Source organism: Oryzias latipes, chromosome 20 (assembly GCF_002234675.1).
Source record: "Oryzias latipes chromosome 20, ASM223467v1".
Classification (NCBI taxonomy): Eukaryota; Metazoa; Chordata; class Actinopteri; order Beloniformes; family Adrianichthyidae; genus Oryzias; species Oryzias latipes.
The window spans coordinates 6,756,737-6,774,072 of record NC_019878.2 but is presented as its reverse complement, the minus strand read 5'-3'; the positions used below and the strand labels follow the sequence as shown (position 1 = coordinate 6,774,072).

The following is a 17,336-nucleotide window of genomic DNA, read 5'->3' as shown; positions in this document are numbered from 1 at the left end:
CAAAGACAAAGAAACTTTCTTCCTTTGTTTGGATGATAAAAAACACAATATTAAAACCAAAATAAATAAAAGATTGTGACTTCCAGAAAATACACACAACACTAACGGTTTTAATGCCATGTAAGCCACCATGGCAACATGCGATTTGACATTGAGAAAAAAATGCTGATTTGAAAAAAGATTGACAAAGTTGCTAAATCCAAACTGATTATCTGGGGAATCAAACTCTTGTTCAATTTAAGCGAAACAAATATATTCAGTGTGAATCCCTTAGTAAAACAGCAAACTTTGCTCTAAGTTAAAAACAGAAAGATTACAGAGAGCCTACAAAAACTATTTGTTTTAACCCCAGAAGATGAAAATCACAGGAAGAGATATGATTTGACTTGTCCGAAGTGGGAAGATTGGTGGAGGTAGTGTAATGGTGTGGGGAGGTTTTATTTAGACTCTCAAAAGTTGATTCAAAATGGTTTCATTATAACAGTATGGTTTCATTATTTTCATTATTATCTTTACTGGTGGTATGACTACAACCTCCCAATGATAAAGTGCCTAGGATAGCACAAGGGTTAAACAAAAGCTTAAACAACATTTGACCATGTGAAAGTAGTTAATTTCTCACAAACCCATCCAATAATTTTAGAATGTCATTTTGCTCACGTCCTCAATACAGTTTTTTTGCGTCAAGCTACAGACACATGAGTGACGCGTGAGTATAGCCCATGGTGTTCACACTGGACAAGCAGGGAGGGTTTTCTTCTTCCACTGTTTATTAGCGCATGTCCACCAACTATTGTTGGAAGAGGTTTGGTGCGAAGTATCAAAGCGGGGCAAATCTGGGGAATCTTACTCCAGGCTTTTTCTTTTACAGCTTTTTTCCGATATATCACAGAATTGGCGTCATAATTTCCGTCAGACATAAACCTCATTTATTAGTTTCTCCTTCATTATCAATTTTCAAATGGTTGGCACTTTCTGGAAATAAAAGGGACGCCATCCGAGTCCCTGATTGGTCAAAGTTCTACCTGGTTTAACTTTCAAAGCTCATTCAATGGTCGCTTCGTACGTTGAGCCTGAAAACAGTCGCAAAAACTTGTGTTTTGAACATGGAAGCCCCAAGCACTGCAGCTCTACATAGACTTTTCATTGGATGTGGACGCTTGAATGCGCCTTGCCAAGGGCGCTAGCTTCAGAGTTTATCATAAATATTTAATACAAATTATTTCCGAAACGTTTCAAAAGTAAGTCAAGTTTGGCATAATATCGGCTCTAAACTTTAACAAAAAGCTGAGAAAAGGTGAGAATGACATGTTGAGTGTTTTTAAAAAAAGTAATACGGGAAGGGAATAAGAAAAAAAAAGTTTTTTAGGTTTACCTGACAACCAAAAGTTGATTAGCCTCCTGTTCCCCATTACATGATTCACCTCAGGACTGACTACTGGCTTTGAAACCTGTAGACACATGAAAACAAAAGAACAGTAATTAAACTACAATAAAACACAATTTGCTTCTTAATATTTTGCAGCGTAAATGCGTGATAAACGTGGTTGCTACAAATGCAAAAAAGGTTGTCATAGAAATGAGAAATGCTCATTTCTAGAGCTCGGTTTGGGTGATCTTGGCCGTGTCCTGTGATCAATACTGTGTCTTCATTATGCTGACATTGATTTTGCAGCCAGGAAGAGGAGGGCATGGGATGGGGGGCTGGGGGAAGAGAGCAGGAAGTCGAGGAGAATAAATGCTGCTGAGTCCTGTCAGCTGCAGCATGCAGAGAAACCACTTTCCTTCACTTGCATCCAACGGGCAAATGGTTAAAAAAAAGAAGCAAGAATGCTTCATTTCCCTGAATTATTGAAGACAGAGAAAGTCTTCAGTTGGATTTCCTTCAACTAAAATACTGTATAATAAATATTGTGGGATTTGAAACTACATTCTTCTGAGGCTGCAAGTGTGAAAAATTGTAGAAATCTTGTGGTGTTTTTCTCTCTGAGCAACCTTTTGCTTTTTATCCTAAAGTAGGTCAAATGATTCCTGGAAGTTTTCACACTCACTTCAAATAACTCAGAAAAAGCAGGTGCAGCCCCATCTGTAGCGGCAGAGTGAGCTCAACAATAAAAGAAGAGAGAGAGAGAGAGAGAGAGAACTCCCACTCCGCTTCAAGCCATAGACCAGTTCAATCAATGTCAATGGTGTCAACTTGATTCCAAAGAAGAGCACATACAATTCGTTTGACTTGGATTACCAGGACATTCTTGGAAAACTAAAAGTTATTGAAAATCCTATTCTAAAAAGTTATTTTTCTTTTCAAAATAGCGTTAATGAAAGAAGCTTTGCTTCTATGTTGAAAATATGTTGAAGAGAGAGATTTGCAATGAAAGTTCTGCTGATTTGAGCCAGAATGAGACAATATTAAAGATTCTTGCCCACATTTGTGATTAGGAAATGTCAGGAAAGGTCAATGACACTCCAGAAAGAAAGGTCATATGGTCAAACCTAGTTAGTGCAGAAGCACAATGAACCAGAGGGGCTTATCTCAGCTCAGCGTTAGACAAGGTCGGGTCAGGCTGGTTGATGAGACACCATCATCTATTATCCGTCACACGAAAGTTGTCCTAATTTTTGATCTATTGTAAAAGTGTTCTTAGTGTTTTAAAAAAAATTATGATTGTGCCATTTTTAGTCACAAAAAAAACTGTTGTTTTCTAGGAAAGAATTAGGAAATAATGCCTCCAGAGTGGCTCTGAGTTGTGGATGAGACTGCTGGACCAGGAGCAACCCCACCCCCATTTCCTATCATCCATCTGCTCTCCTGCTACCTAACATTACTGGAGCAACAAAAAATGGCGAGCAATATTGGAGCTGTCCAGCCGTACAGTTTTGAGGCAGGAAAAACAAAGACGTACTTGGATCTATTCGTCTGCAATGGATGCATCAGAATGGAGAGGATCAGGGAGCTTGTGGTCTGCCCAGTGTATTTTCTCGTCACAAATATGATACTTTTGAAATGTCATTTTTTTCAACTGCTTCTGATTCACAAGAATTTGAATAAAGAAACACTTAAATGCAATTTTGGGCTTAATTTCTTTATACATGTCCTCCATCATGAAGAAAAAATTTAAAAAACACCAAAAACAATGTTTTTTCATCAGAGTGGGTCTTTAATTAGGAACGGATCCTGATGGCATCTCAGTAGAAAAAAAGAAAACACATTCCTACCTGTAAAAAAATTCAGTGTTTATGTTTTGTTCTGTTTGCCAGCTGAAAGAGACTGGAAGTTTATATTTCCCTTTTGCATCTGTCTGCTGGATGTGTTTCATTATAAACTGGCAAACAATTCATCAAAAAAAAACTTCAAATTCAAAACTAGATAAAAGAAAAAAAGAAGAAAAAAAAGGGAGTGGGGGGGGGGTAAATGTCTTATTTTGGCAGGAAAAAAAACACAACCATGTAAAAATGTAAATAGAATTTAACCGTCAAGACATCGACACATCATTTTCTGGATCAGAATAACTTTGCAATTGTGCAAATCAGAATATAAATATAAAATACAAGAAACAAAAAAAAAGCACTTTGCTTCTTATTCTCTCAAATGAGAATGTTACTGCTTTAAGTTGCAACTACTTTCATCTGTCATTTCTCATGCCACACATCCAGTAGATTTTTCTTCCAAACAAATCCAGCAGCTGCTTGTCACATTATCCGACAAGAAGTTAATCTAAAGAATTTGGAGAAACCATTCCAGCATCACATATCATCACATAAGCTGCATCATAGAAGGTGTTCCATTCTACAGTCTTATCATACATTCCAACAGATAAGGAGATCTATAGCCTGTGACACTTCACCCATTACTTTGAAAGTCAATCAACACAATCAGATTTCAGTGAAAAAGCTGAACGACAGAAAAAAGATGAAGGACTTGGACTAAGTGAATATTTACAGTTCCCCCGGATATCCAGCTGGGCCTCGTCCTCCTCCTTCCTCTCCTCTGGTGACTGGGAAACAGCAGTCCCAGCTGGAGACATATGCCATCCATCCCACACATGCAGAAATAAGCACCGTGTCTCCCCTGACTGCTGCATCTGACAGGTTCTGCAGCTAGCCTGAACTCCAGTCAGTAATAATAAATATGTCTTCGTCCGGTCTCGGCATCCACCCTACTTCGTCTCCAAAAACCAGAGTGCCTCACCAGGACTGGACGGATATTTGCTCTCCATGCTGGCACCCTCCCTGTCTTTCTCCCCATCCTGTGTGCTGGTTATTTTTACTCCTTTGTCCTCAGGAAGAAAGTACAGATCAAGTTCTGGGCCCATCAGCATTTTACGGGGGGCCACAGCAGCAAAATGCAAAGACAAACATGGAAATTCAATCCTGATGCAGACACCCTGCAGATAACAGTTAAAACTCATCCACGGTGGAAGGACAATAGACTGATAATTATATGTTGCAGGTTTGGAAAGTGTCGAGTTCATCAGAATACTGTTATCTGGTGGCTTTTGGGAAGTAAAAAACAAAATGCTTGAAAGTTTTAACATCAAAGAAGATGAAGACCTTCTGTATCAGCTCTAGGAGCTATCAGTAAAGGAGGGTTAATGCTTTCATTTTACAAGGACAGAACAAAACAAAAAGCTTCATTTAAGCAAATGTAAAAGCAAGTTTTGCTTAAATTTGATATTTGAGTATGGTTGTGTCCAAATTCCTTCACTACTCACCACATAGTGCACTATAGTGGGTTCACCATTTTGCAGTGCTGGCCAAATCTACAATTCCAAAATTGAGTGCCCTAGAAATTTCCAAGAAGTCTCTGCGAAAAACCAGTGTGGATCGATGCTCACTAGACCGGCGAATATAAACCACAATGCATTGCGTCTGAACAATTTTTGCCCCAAAATAAATTTAAATGCATTTTTTAAATAAACCATCAACGTTTTTTATCTTCAGAAGACAGTGGGTTCATAAATGATCATCGCAAAACGCTCATGTCAATTAAATTTTAACTTCAGGAAATTGACGATGTCACGTTTGCAGTAAAAAAAAAAAAAAAGTAGTGAGCATGGTGTCGAACTGCTTTTAAATTCCAGGGCACTACATTACATTAAAGTTCATGTAATTTGACTGATAAAGGCCCGTAGCACTCCTCCAGGAAAACCACCATATTGATGAAGAAATCGAATTGGTTAGTTCAAAAGGGGCCCAAGTCTACAATTTTTCAAAACAGAGATATTTTTTGTTCTATGGTCTTCAAGGGAAAAGCTAACTGATTATGTGCAAAAAAGTCCCAAGTCCGTTGTAATGTATTGACTATGCTTGACATGTTAAATGCATTAAGTACAGAATTCCTGGACCTTGGCCCCTCTTGCATGGGTTTTGCTTTATCCCATAGATGGCAGCACTAGTTATCCATTATGGCAGCGCCCCTGTTCAATTCAATAAGGGCCCAAGTCCGGAGACTTTAGTTTGCTAGTCCTCTGAAATTATAAAAGTACGGTGCTTCATATTATAGCATTTGTAAGCTATGAACTGGTGCTAAATCTGGCTCCCTTTAAGCTATGCAATTAAAATCATTTCCTGGAAAAACAAACCTCTTGGACTTGGGCCCCTTTTGAACTAACCAATTCAATCGCAACTAAAGTTAAATATTCTCAGAATAAACCCTAATGAGCCTCTGCAGGATATTCTCAAAGTGGATGTGATGGTGCCAATCTCCAACATCAACCGGCTCTGTGAAGTCATTACTGAGAGGTGGAAGAGGATTGTGGTATGAACCTGTAAAACTGGTCAAACCTATGACCAAAAGAGTGTCAGTCCCCCATCACACTTTTTTATAAAAACGTTCAGAGTGGTGTTTTAATTATGATTTTAACCAAAATCCCACAACCTCAAAAACTCATATTTCATGTTTATCTGGAGACTCTGTTTCCAAAATCTCCTCTACATGGGTGTGACTGTTTGTGCTGAACTTAGCAGCCCCGCCCTTGATTCCCCCTTTCTGATGATGATAGCTGTGTCTTGCATGAGTGAAGAGCATGACACAAGAGGAGGGGCACAAACGACACCGATTGACAGTCTCTATTCTCAAAAGTTTCTCTTTAGCGATAAAGAAACTGTGAAAAGTGACATATTTTTGGTTCCAAATCAACACTTTTGAAAAACGTGTGGAATGACAAAACGAGCGTGTGTACCAGACCCTGCTGTTTAATGAAATTACACATGAAAAATAACTTTAATATGTCCATGGAAAATGCTTTGAATTACATCATAATTTAGGCTAGATTGCACATGCAGATTGTTGAATTACCTTGCAGAGTAAATAAAATGAAATGCCAGAAAGACTCACCGATCCAGAGAAAAGGTTAAGCTTAAGATTACAGGTTAGGGTTAAGCTGTGAACGTGATTCTCGCGGCCGATGGGGCCACTTTCAACCCTTAGTCAATGGTACAGATGTGATCTGAGTTCCTGCAGTGCAATTTGAGCATCAAGTGTGGCACAAAAGTCTGGTAGCAGTGCGGTTTCAGAAATTTGGTACCCGTATGAACCGTTTTGACAAAATCGTCCAACAGTACCCATCCCGGCTACAGTTGGGCGAAAGCAGGTATGCCCTGGAAAGTCTTTCACAGGGCCTATGGAGCTGGAGTGATTCTGATGCCGGCTCCCGGGAGGCGAGCTGGCGATCAGACAGAGAGCCACTGAGGCAGTGTTTTTCAACCAGAGTGCACACGAGTGCGCCGTGGGAGATGGCCAGGTGTGCTGTGGGAAATTGCCCTCATTAACTGATCTAAAAACATTTTCCATCTCCAGGATATCAGCTCTTTGTTCATCCAAACAGGCCCTGATAAAACACTGAGTAGTTAGGAATATGAAAGATCGTAAAATACTTTTTTATTTGTGTTTATTTGATTCTATTAAAGACACTTTGATAAGAATGACGGTACTGCGATTTAGCTGCAGCTATAACTGTTTTAGGAAAAGTCCCGCCCCTTTAACTGTCTCCACCAATCATTTGTGGAGGCTTAATCACATGTCATCAGTCTGACCAATCAGAAATGGTTAAAGTCTTCACTTCCTTGTTACGATTTAGCTCGTAAAGTCTCTGAGTTCCAAGAAAAATAACATCTAAAGCGCATATTTAGTGGTGTAGCTTTCCACATAATCCAGTATCAGACCGTGGAACAAGTGAACAAAGCAATGAAGCTCAGAGACGCTAGTCTGTCTGGCGTTCGGCGGCTGTTTGCACTACATCTCCCATGATGCATTGGGTTAAAGTGACAGCGCCTCAGCACACAGAGTCGTCTTTTTTAAACGTCATGAAACCACAACGATCACACATCAAACAGTTTTTAAATCTTCTGACTTAACTTTTATTTCATCTTTTAGAAAAAATCGCTGCAGCTTCCTGTTTTTTCTGCCACAATTATCAAAAAAATTCATGTGAGATTATAGAGGGGCTGTAGATCAATACAGACTATGAGTTTCTCCTTTTTTTTTGGATGCTGGTGTGCCGCGGGATTTTGTCAAAGGTTGAAAAACACTGCACTGAGGGATGAGGAGCCAGCCTGCTCGGGCCTCCTGAACTTTATGATATTTTTCTTATATTCATTGAGTCAATAACAAAAAAGATCTCCTGGTTTTATGAGAGAACACAAATGCGGAAAACACATTTGGGACTTTAACTTTAAGTTTAATTTTAAATATGTGCTGCCAACAAGAAAATCCTTGGTCCAAAAGCCTTGGACGTACTTAAAATGCCTGCGACAACGCAGCAATGTGCCATCTTCTCTTCTCCCACACCTGAGCATGTGCACGCTGGACGGGGCCGATCAGGGAGCTTGAGCAATGTGCATGCGCTCCTGGGGCGTTGTGACATCACAACAGCTCATTAATTCAAACAGAACGTCTTTACGACTGTTTGATTGACAGCAATTTAAAAGGAGAAATACTCAGAAATGCAAAAATGAAATGATTTCTTATTACATTTGTTCTCTTTCATAGGAAAAATGCCACACGTACTCTACATGTCAAAAACTCAAAAAACATATTTTCATCAAAGGAGGTCTTTAGGGGAGTGTTGGAGAAATAGATTAAAAAAATTTAGACACTTCGTAAAGATCAGACAATTTCACTTAGTAGTGTACTTACTTTTTTGACTGCCTTACAGTTGACAGATTAGTAGATGTATGTTGGATTGATGACAACCAATGTCGGCTGTTATACAAGCTGTGCATGGACCTTTAATTATATCAAAGAAATCTATATTAAAATTCACTAAAACATAGAATATTGAGTGAAATATGGCCTTTTGTGAGGTCCTGAAGGAGATTCCTCAATGATTTTTGGAGTAAAGTTTTTTTCCACATTAGTATCAGACTTTATATTACTGGATGTGGCATTTGATTCAAACCCCATCCCTTTATGATAATTCAGTCACCAAAATCAACTCAAGTCCCAATTTATTACTCTACTGCCAATCCAACATTCACTTAATCCCTTGAAACTGGGTTTGATAGTCAACTTCCTGTCTGTTGTTTGTTCTACATTTGATTTTTGAACAACAGTCCTGTCTGGTTTAACATCCGAACATCTCAGTGTCAGTCTAATCTGACAGTAAGCCAACAGGTCAGTCAATAATCTGCTCTTTGTCTGGGTGGCTTCCTTATTTGTGATTTTGTTGGTTTAAAAGTGTGACTGAGATCATTGAAGTGAACAGTGGGTCAGACTGATGTAAGAGGTCACATTGACGTTTTTTCACACACAGAGGCGATTCAAAGTGCTTTTTCAGAGAAAAGGACCTGCATCATTAAGATTGAAGAAGAGAAAAAATATTTGAATAAAATAAGCAGTAAGGCGGTGTCACACAGAGCCACCATGTACGATTTGCGCATTTTCCACATATGACATTTCAGTCTTTTTGCGATACATGCGTGATTCGTAATTCATAAGTATTTGTCCATGTGCGCAGATGTTCTTCTAGGTAAAATGTGCAGTTTATGCGTATTTAACATAGTTTACAGTATTCCATCCGTATTCCCTGGGTTTAGGGACCAGAGACACCTGCAAATACACAGAATTTGCAAATAAGGAAACCATGTTCTACGTTGCTCTATGTGATTTATGCATGGTTTATTCGTATTTCTGCCCCGGTTTTAATGTATGTAGGTTCTGTGTGAGAAGACCCAACTCAGACATTGATTAGATGAAGTCCATGAAGGTCATTACAAAGCTGCTTTCATTTTTATTCATTATATTATCTTGGGATAGTCCTAAAGAATAGAATCCTAGGATAAGACCACCTGAATGACTGAGAATCTTCACGGACTTGCAAAGATCTAGATTTTCCCTCTAGAGTGTTGCTCTTCTGTGAATTTCCCCCATTTTAGTTTCAAAAACAATCATCTGTGCTTTTCAATAGTTGTACTAAAGGCAATTGGGGTTCCTCATGACTCTGTGTGAGGCTATCAGAAGTGTGAGTAAACTTACTGGTGCAGCACTCTTCTTGATGGTAACACTGGGTGTTGTTGCCCTCAGCGCTCCAGTAACACCGTGGTAGTACCTGAAGCAGACTTGGGTTTCAACTGTGGAGGAAGAACAAGATATGGAGAACCATGTGATTTAAACAGTTTAATTTCACTGCCACTCGCTTGTTCTCAAGGGTAAAACTGACCTGAATATAAGTGAACAATAGATGATGGCAAAATCTATTCATTTTAAAGGTTCAGCAGAACTCCTATAGGAGGTTGTTTTGGAGTTATGACTACAATCAAGACATTAACCCATAGCTTTTCTGTGCTGTTGACCCTATTAAAGAGCGATCAGATGCAGCTGGGACATAAAATGTTTAGTTTGAATGTCAGAAACTGGCAAAATGAGAATCTTCAGTTGGAAAAGAGTAGATTAATGACAGAGTTTGTCTATCCTGCAGTGGGCTGGATGGAGAAAAGCTGATCCCACAGATAAATCAAACTGACAGGAGCTTTAAGCGAGGTTCTCTGTCTTCATTTAAGATTTCCAGGGTTATCCCTAAACATTTGATGTTTACTTTTATTTCCTGTGTTTGAACTTCATATCTGCTCCGTTCTCATGCTGTTTCACTTTTCTCGTTGGATTTTATATGTGCAATGTTTTATTGTTTTGGACTGGCTGTTCCACACTAACTCCTCTTTTGGAACTTCAGTTTGTCAGATCGTTCTGACTTCATAAGATGATGTTTGATGACTCAAGGACAGGACACCAGCCAAAGGTATAATATGAATTACGCCAGTAACTGCTCCCTCTTCTTCTTCTTTTGTGGCTTGTTGCCGGTTGGCAAACAGCTTATTGGTGCATTATTGCCACCAGCCAGTCTGGAGTGTGGATCAGGATGTTCCCCCCCACAACTTTTTCTCTACCCTCTCTAGGTGCATGTTAGATTCTCAACAACAACTTTATTCTCTTGAGAAACAAAATAAAAAAATCATAAGCACTTATTTCACTGAGCACACTGTATATTCCATCTTATCTCCAGTTTTCCTATTTTATCCTTGAGTATTTTTCGTTGTCCTGAATACTTGTCACACTTGTTCTATTGTCTCTGCATCACCTCAGAAGGCACAAGTCCAACTCACATGTTATACTCTCCTGAAAAGATGTTGGCTTAAAAAAACATGACCCAATCTAAGCCTATTACATGATCTCCTCTACTGTTCCTACCTATATACCCCATACCCCCCACCGTTCTCTGTATTCCATACAACCACCTTCCCTTCCTTTCTTCCTCCCACATTTTTTTTGCCATAATTGTATTACTTTTCCTTTGATTAAATTGTCATTACTGCTTAGTACTGCTTTTTTAGAAACCAGTTTTGGAGGATTCATTTCCTGAAAGTCCTATGTGAGCTGGTATCCAAAAAAATGTCACAGCCACTCCTGAATTGTGTAGTCTGAATAGTTTGCTGGATTTCTAGATGATCATCTGGTCTGCATTCTGACTGACCATTCTTCCTACAGAATAAAGGACTGCTATCGGAGCAGTCCATCATTTCTAAGGGGTCTTATATCGTCAATCTACTGTAGTGGATAGCAATCATTTCCACAGTGTAAATTGTTATGTCAATGTTAATTATCTTTTGAATAACTTTGAATTCTGGTACCACAAATGGACAGATTTAGTAACTAAACACTTGGATTTAAATGGCCTATATCATGATTTTCTTAAGCCTTTCAGAGTAAACTATATCCATATGACAATATATAACTTTTGGCACACTAAAGAACGATTTTGAATGAAATGGATGTACATACTGGCTATATCCGAATTCCTTTCACTACTCACTACATAGTGCACTATATAGTGCGTTCGCCATTTTGTAGTGCCGTCCGAATCTACAGTTCCAAATTCCAGTGCCCCAGAAATTTCCCGCAAGTCTCTGCAAAAAACCAGTGTGTATTGCTGCTCACTAAATTGGGGCATTTTTGTGAGAAAAATGTATTTATATGTGTTTTTTAAATAAACCATCATCATTTTCATCATCAGAACACATTGGATTGATAAGTAGTCATCATAAAATGTTCATATTATTTAAGATTTTCACTTTGTGAATTCTATGACGACATATTTACGGTTTAAAAAAGAAAAATTGTTAGCATGGTGTCCAAATAAGTTTTTTAAATCCAGGGCATTATATCGTTTTTTAGTAGTTAGGGATTACACTTTAGATTTTGTTTGCACAGTACGACCCATTCGTTTTTGTGAATTGGAAGGGGCTGTTAATAAGATCACAGATTTTTAGAGGAATACTGGTAATCTGAAATGCGTGAATGGAGCAAATCACTGCTTTGGGACTGTTTTCCATGAGGAATTTGAATGCACTTTAATGCACTTAAAAGTTTTAAAAGTTGATTTTGCATGATATAGGGCTCTTTAATATATTGGAGGAGTTATACACTAAAACAGTAACAGCTGCAGTGTTTAAAAATTTAAACCTGGTTATAATATAACCGGGAAGGAACAAAACATGGTAACTAAATATGATAAATAAACCCAAATCTATCTATCTAAAAATAAAATAAAATAAAGACACGCATATTTAATCTGAACTAAAGGAGCAGGTTATGGTGTAGGACGAACTGTTTTCTGACAATTCTTTGGATTAAAATATATAACTTTATTATAAGTAAAATTTTGTATAGATCACCATGAAATTATACAAAAAAAATGGAAAAATGTTTTTTAACTGAAGGTGGAAAATAATTTATAGTGTAAATATTAGGCTGGGGTTGTTCTTTAACATTTTCTGGACAACTGGATTTAAAACTAGTGTTATAATTAAATTGTGATGTAAACTGTGAATTGATGTACATATTTGGAAAAAAAAAAAAAAAAAAACACTAAATTTTTCACATACATGTACTTTTTGTTGACATGATTTTTCAAACTTCAAATGAAAGTGAAGTTATTTTCTTCTCTTTGCTACCTACCGTCACGGAAGTTTGAGCTGGAATCGATTTTCCAAACGATCTGTCCCTTGTGAGATCCACTGATGCCTCGGTTCTTATAGTCCAGGAAGTTCTCAGACAGAACTTCATCTGGAAGGAAAGATCAAACTGAGAAGGGCAACCATCCAGACATCAAGAATTTCTCCAACATACTGCTATCTGCATCTGACACACAGCAAGCAGTGGGATCCTTTAACAACATAGTTATCTGACACCCAGCAGGACATCTACAACATGTAAATAAATTAAATGTCTTTTTAGGAAGTGAAATACTAAAACCCTTATGAACTTTTAGTGGCTTTACAGTACAGTGTTCCTTAGCTATAGAACAGCTCATCCTGGTTTACTGGTCTTGATATTTCACATATCTTTTTGGAGTAATTTTGCTTTTTTTTTTTAAATAGGGCGCTTCGTTCTGTGTCCTGATTGGCTCTTGACCTTGTCAATCAATCTTCCTAAATCTTTTGAAACAAAAGAGGAAAGTGTGAAAATATTCATGTATGTCTGGGAAAGGTTTATGAATAAAGTATTTATTGATAAGTTTTGCACTCTATAAACATCTGTAATCTTACTTTGCAGATTTCATCTATTTTCATAATGCAACTTGCGCAATAAACCATGGAACACTGTGCTATGAAGAATACATTGATTTGATTGTTTTCTCTAAAAAAATGAAAGGTCCTTTATGTGTCGATCACTCTGCCATGTTTGATCTTATCTCACTCACCAACTTGGTACATTCCAATCCAGTCTCCAGCATCTACCTCCTCCTTGATGTCCCAAGAAATCACCAGATCTTCAGACTGGCCTATGGTGTAGTGGGAGGTGCTAACAGTGAGCGTGGAGCGGGCATCAGGGGAGACCAGGTCGGTGTCACTGGTGGAGCGCGACAAGCCCAGCACAAAAGCCTCCTGGTTCAGACCATTGACAGCGTAGGTCTCAGCGCCGTAGCTATGACGAACAGCATCCTTGCAGCGCTGGCGCGTCGGCCCGCTGCGGGTCGGGGAGGCCATTGTAGCCAGGCTCAGGAGCCGGTTTTGGTACAAGTTCTACAGAAGACACACAGCAGGATGCTTTTAGCCAAATCAATGGATGAAGTTTGTGGTAACATGAATTACGGACGTGGTTATCTGTTAGTGCTTGTTCAATATTTCATAAGATGTGGTGAAACTTTGACAGTCTGCAGCAGTGCATTACCTGGACAGAGTTTCCACCCTTCAATACATTTGCAAGCAATATTGGTAACATTTCTCTGGGATAATAGTTTACAATATCTTTTAAATAACATAAATGTTGATGTGTTTGTACAGTAGGTACATTTGTCTCTTATTTATATATAGACAGAGATAGCTCGTTCTGGTCAAAACATCTGCCTCTGCCAATTTTTAATGGCTTAGCTGCTTTTGTGTCCAGCAGTTTCAAATCGTGCTGAAATCTTTTGCTGTGGACGATTTTCTAACATCATTACTGAGCTAACTCCATCTTAGTAAATTTTAACTGTAACATGGATGGGAAAACAATTATTTGTTCATATTCTTCTTGAATATCAGATGAAAAAAGAAGTCTTTTTATAGTGTATTTTGTGAGTTCCATAAGTGGGTCCCAGTTTTGAGAGTAAAAAGATGAATGGGATTCAATGTTCTGACCAAACTTTCAATTATACTTAAGTTGTGACAAGAAAAAAAAGGATTTTATGATGACAAAATGATGCACATGTAACCGACAGTCCAATGCATAGCATAACTCTGACTCATACAGAGTTTTATTGAAAAGAGGTAAAAGAAAGACTCAATTTGCACAATCGGTGACTCCTAAATGTCCTTTTGCCCAATATAATTCAGTTTTACAAATTCCAACAAACATGGTCCTTGCTTTTGAAATATCTGTCACTCAAAATCTAGAAAGAATTCTCAAGCAATTTTTAAATAGTAGTTGTTATCAGCATTGTGTATCATGTTTCATATCTTGTGTTGCAATATGGGAAACATAAGTTCATCCCCTGCTAAAAAAATATCTCTTGGTGTCACACAACTCTGATGACCTTGGTCTCAGTAGTTTTTTTATTATCTGGCTCTCATTGTTATGAGGGAAACTTCAAAAGTGTTGTCATCCATTAACTGCAAGAATAGAGCGCAAAGGTTATTCAGAAAGCCATGAAAGGGAGGAAGCCAAAACATTAAGAACAGTTGGGTCAAATAATTATTTTTGCGACCAGTTTCGTCTGGGGCTCATATATAATTTGATATGACTAAAATCATAGTTTGAATAACAAAAGGTAAAAAAGCCTTTGGTTATTCTCTTGTTTTTAACCAACAGTGCCAGGATTTTTATTGGGGTTTAGTTCTAATGTTTTAGCAAAAAAGCCCCCTTCTCTCATAAACACTTCATTTATTGACAATTCGATGAACGTCACCTGAAGACAAACAAAATGATTGATCTATTTATTTAAACAACATATAAATTTACTCAGAAATATTGCCTTTGTTTCACAGGTTTACGTTCTTTACAGAAAAATAAAATTAAGGTTTGTTTGTCGTGCTACATCCAAGTGTTGTGTTTGTCATCATAAGACGCTTTGAGTAAATAGTTATGATAAATAAATGAATCAATAAAAAAGAAAAAAAAGCTGACATTGTCTTTTGCTAGGATTTTGGGGCATCTTGCAGCATTTCCGGCAGCAGATCGTAAATGGAGAGCGTTTTATCGTGGCGGGGGCTCAGACACGATCAGATCAGAAAATGCTCCAGTTGAAAAGCAGCTTCTGGCCACAAATCTGCCAGCCTTACCTGATCTAAATGCTAAAGGAGTTTGTGCGTGCAGTTAGTGATGTAGCATGCAAACCCACACATACCATGCCATGTTAGCAGTGGACTTGTGTTTGCCGAGTTCATTCTGCAAACATAGGTCCTTGAGATTAGATGAAAGTGTGATGTAAAGTTTAAGGTTCTATGTATTTTTGACCATGCTGTATGGGTTGAAATGGGAATGGAGACGGTTGGACAGCAGGGAAGTGGGGGCACTGACCTTGAAACTACAGAGCTGCATCAGCATAATGACCAGTCAACCCAAAGCAGACCAAAACCTGAAGGAAGTGGGAAAAGGGTGGTGTGTTACAAACAACAAGAACAAAAGAAAATAAAAAATAAAAGACAAAGGGCAGCCAATGTTGCAGGTGAGGGCATATGTGCATCATCTTTAACCCTTCATACTTCATCAGACTGAAATATGAACAATGAAGCAGAAACAGACTAACAACAGTAAAACAAAGGTGGACAACACAGCAGCATCGTCTGATGATGGTGCATATGCAGTCAGAGAAAAAGTTAGTCTTACAAATTCCAAAAACAATCAAAATGTTCAGATCACAGCGTATTAAGCATGAGGCAGAATCCACATCTGCAGAGCAACAGCACAGTGATTTGCTCACATATGGAACTGAAAATGAAGCAAAAACACATGATGACCATTAGGAAGGAATTGGCAGCTCATAGATCCACCTCAAAGAGATATATCTTGTTTGTTTATGCAGTTTTCTTCTTTTAGTTTGGGTCTCACAATATTTTCAAGGGTCTTTGGTCCGCTTTTTATACAACAATGTTCTCATTTACTTATTAATTTGATTCACTTTTCTTTTTTATTTCCCCTTCTGGAAATAATAAATTATATTCAAACAGAATTGTTGAATTTATGGTATTTGTGTGTAAAAATCTTAACAGATGACTGAATTATGTCAAGGTGCTATAGCTGCAAAAGAAGCCCACTGTTTTTAAGGTATGTTAGCAAAAACATGGCCACAATGGGCTGTCATTCTGACACAGATGATGCCTGGACTCCCATCCTTATCTTTTTCTAAGCAACACTCAGGGAATACTCAAAAATAACCAATTTACTACAGATGTTATGAATATAAAGTGAATAGAAACTAAGGAAAGACTACTAAGATCTATGTTTCCCATACATAACCCTTCAAGTTGTTTAGCCATGAAGGGCCTAAACCAGGGTCTTATTGGGCTGGTCCCAGCCCCGGATACATAGTGAGGGTTGTGTCAGAAAGGGCGTCTGACGTAAAATCTTTGCCAAACCATTATATTTACTGCTGCTTTGGTCATGAGCAGGAAAATCCTTTTGCCACTGCTGGCCTTTACATATCACATAATAACCATTTGAACATGTTGTCTGAAGATCAATTCAGCTGAAGGGATTGATCCCCAAAGGAAAAACCTAATACCACGGAAAAGAAGGAACATTTGGTCGGCAAAAATCAGCTGTGTGGAAAAATAAAGCTCTATCTACAATAATAAAAGCTAATATGGCAAACAAAAAGCTCCAACAGCAAAGATCAGACAGCTTTAGGGTATTTATAAAGACCACTGAGAATAATTGTCATTATTTTATGATTATTGCCTCTTTTTAAATGAATAATTTATGAGTATTATTTAGTATTAATTCTTGATTGGTAAGTGTGTTTTGCTGTAACTAAAACTGGTCTGAAATGCTGCCTGATTTTCTCCAAAATCTCTGAGTGAGAGTCAGCTTTCAAGGCTGAATCTGCAAGGAGATGACAGAAGCTGGTGCCCTCACTCAAGAACATCCACTGTGGGAGCGTGAGCACGAAGACTTACATAAACTCCTGTGAGAGCCTGAAAGGATCACAGGACTATTGAGAAGAAGAAATGTTGTAGCTTTAACTCAAATGGTAAGGAGTGCACATGCAGAGTGTTTTACAGGACGCAGATGACAGATGAATCCCAGTTACAGCCTTTTGGTTCTAGCCCTGCCTTTAGCCCTTTAACACCGGAGCTTTAGCTCCAGTGTTGACATTCTTTCGACTACCGTAACTCTTCAGCTGTGTACGCAATTAATGTAA

General features: G+C 38.2%; 1 protein-coding gene across 4 annotated transcripts in view; it reads right to left on the bottom strand.

Moving 5' to 3' along the window:
* Positions 1-17,336, bottom strand: part of hecw1 (HECT, C2 and WW domain containing E3 ubiquitin protein ligase 1) — a 74,476-nt gene that overhangs the window by 48,186 nt on the left and 8,954 nt on the right. For 3 of the 4 annotated variants that reach the window (XM_020712464.2, XM_020712461.2, XM_020712463.2), the window contains exons 2-5: positions 13,197-13,518; positions 12,452-12,559; positions 9,476-9,570; positions 1,376-1,451 (exon numbers count right to left, since the gene is read on the bottom strand). In XM_020712464.2, coding sequence (XP_020568123.1) covers positions 1,376-1,451; positions 9,476-9,570; positions 12,452-12,559; positions 13,197-13,518 — 601 coding nt within the window. Of the gene's footprint in view, positions 1-1,375; positions 1,452-9,475; positions 9,571-12,451; positions 12,560-13,196; positions 13,519-15,493; positions 15,552-17,336 lie in introns of all 4 variants that reach the window. The other variant, XM_020712462.2, reaches the window with a different exon arrangement.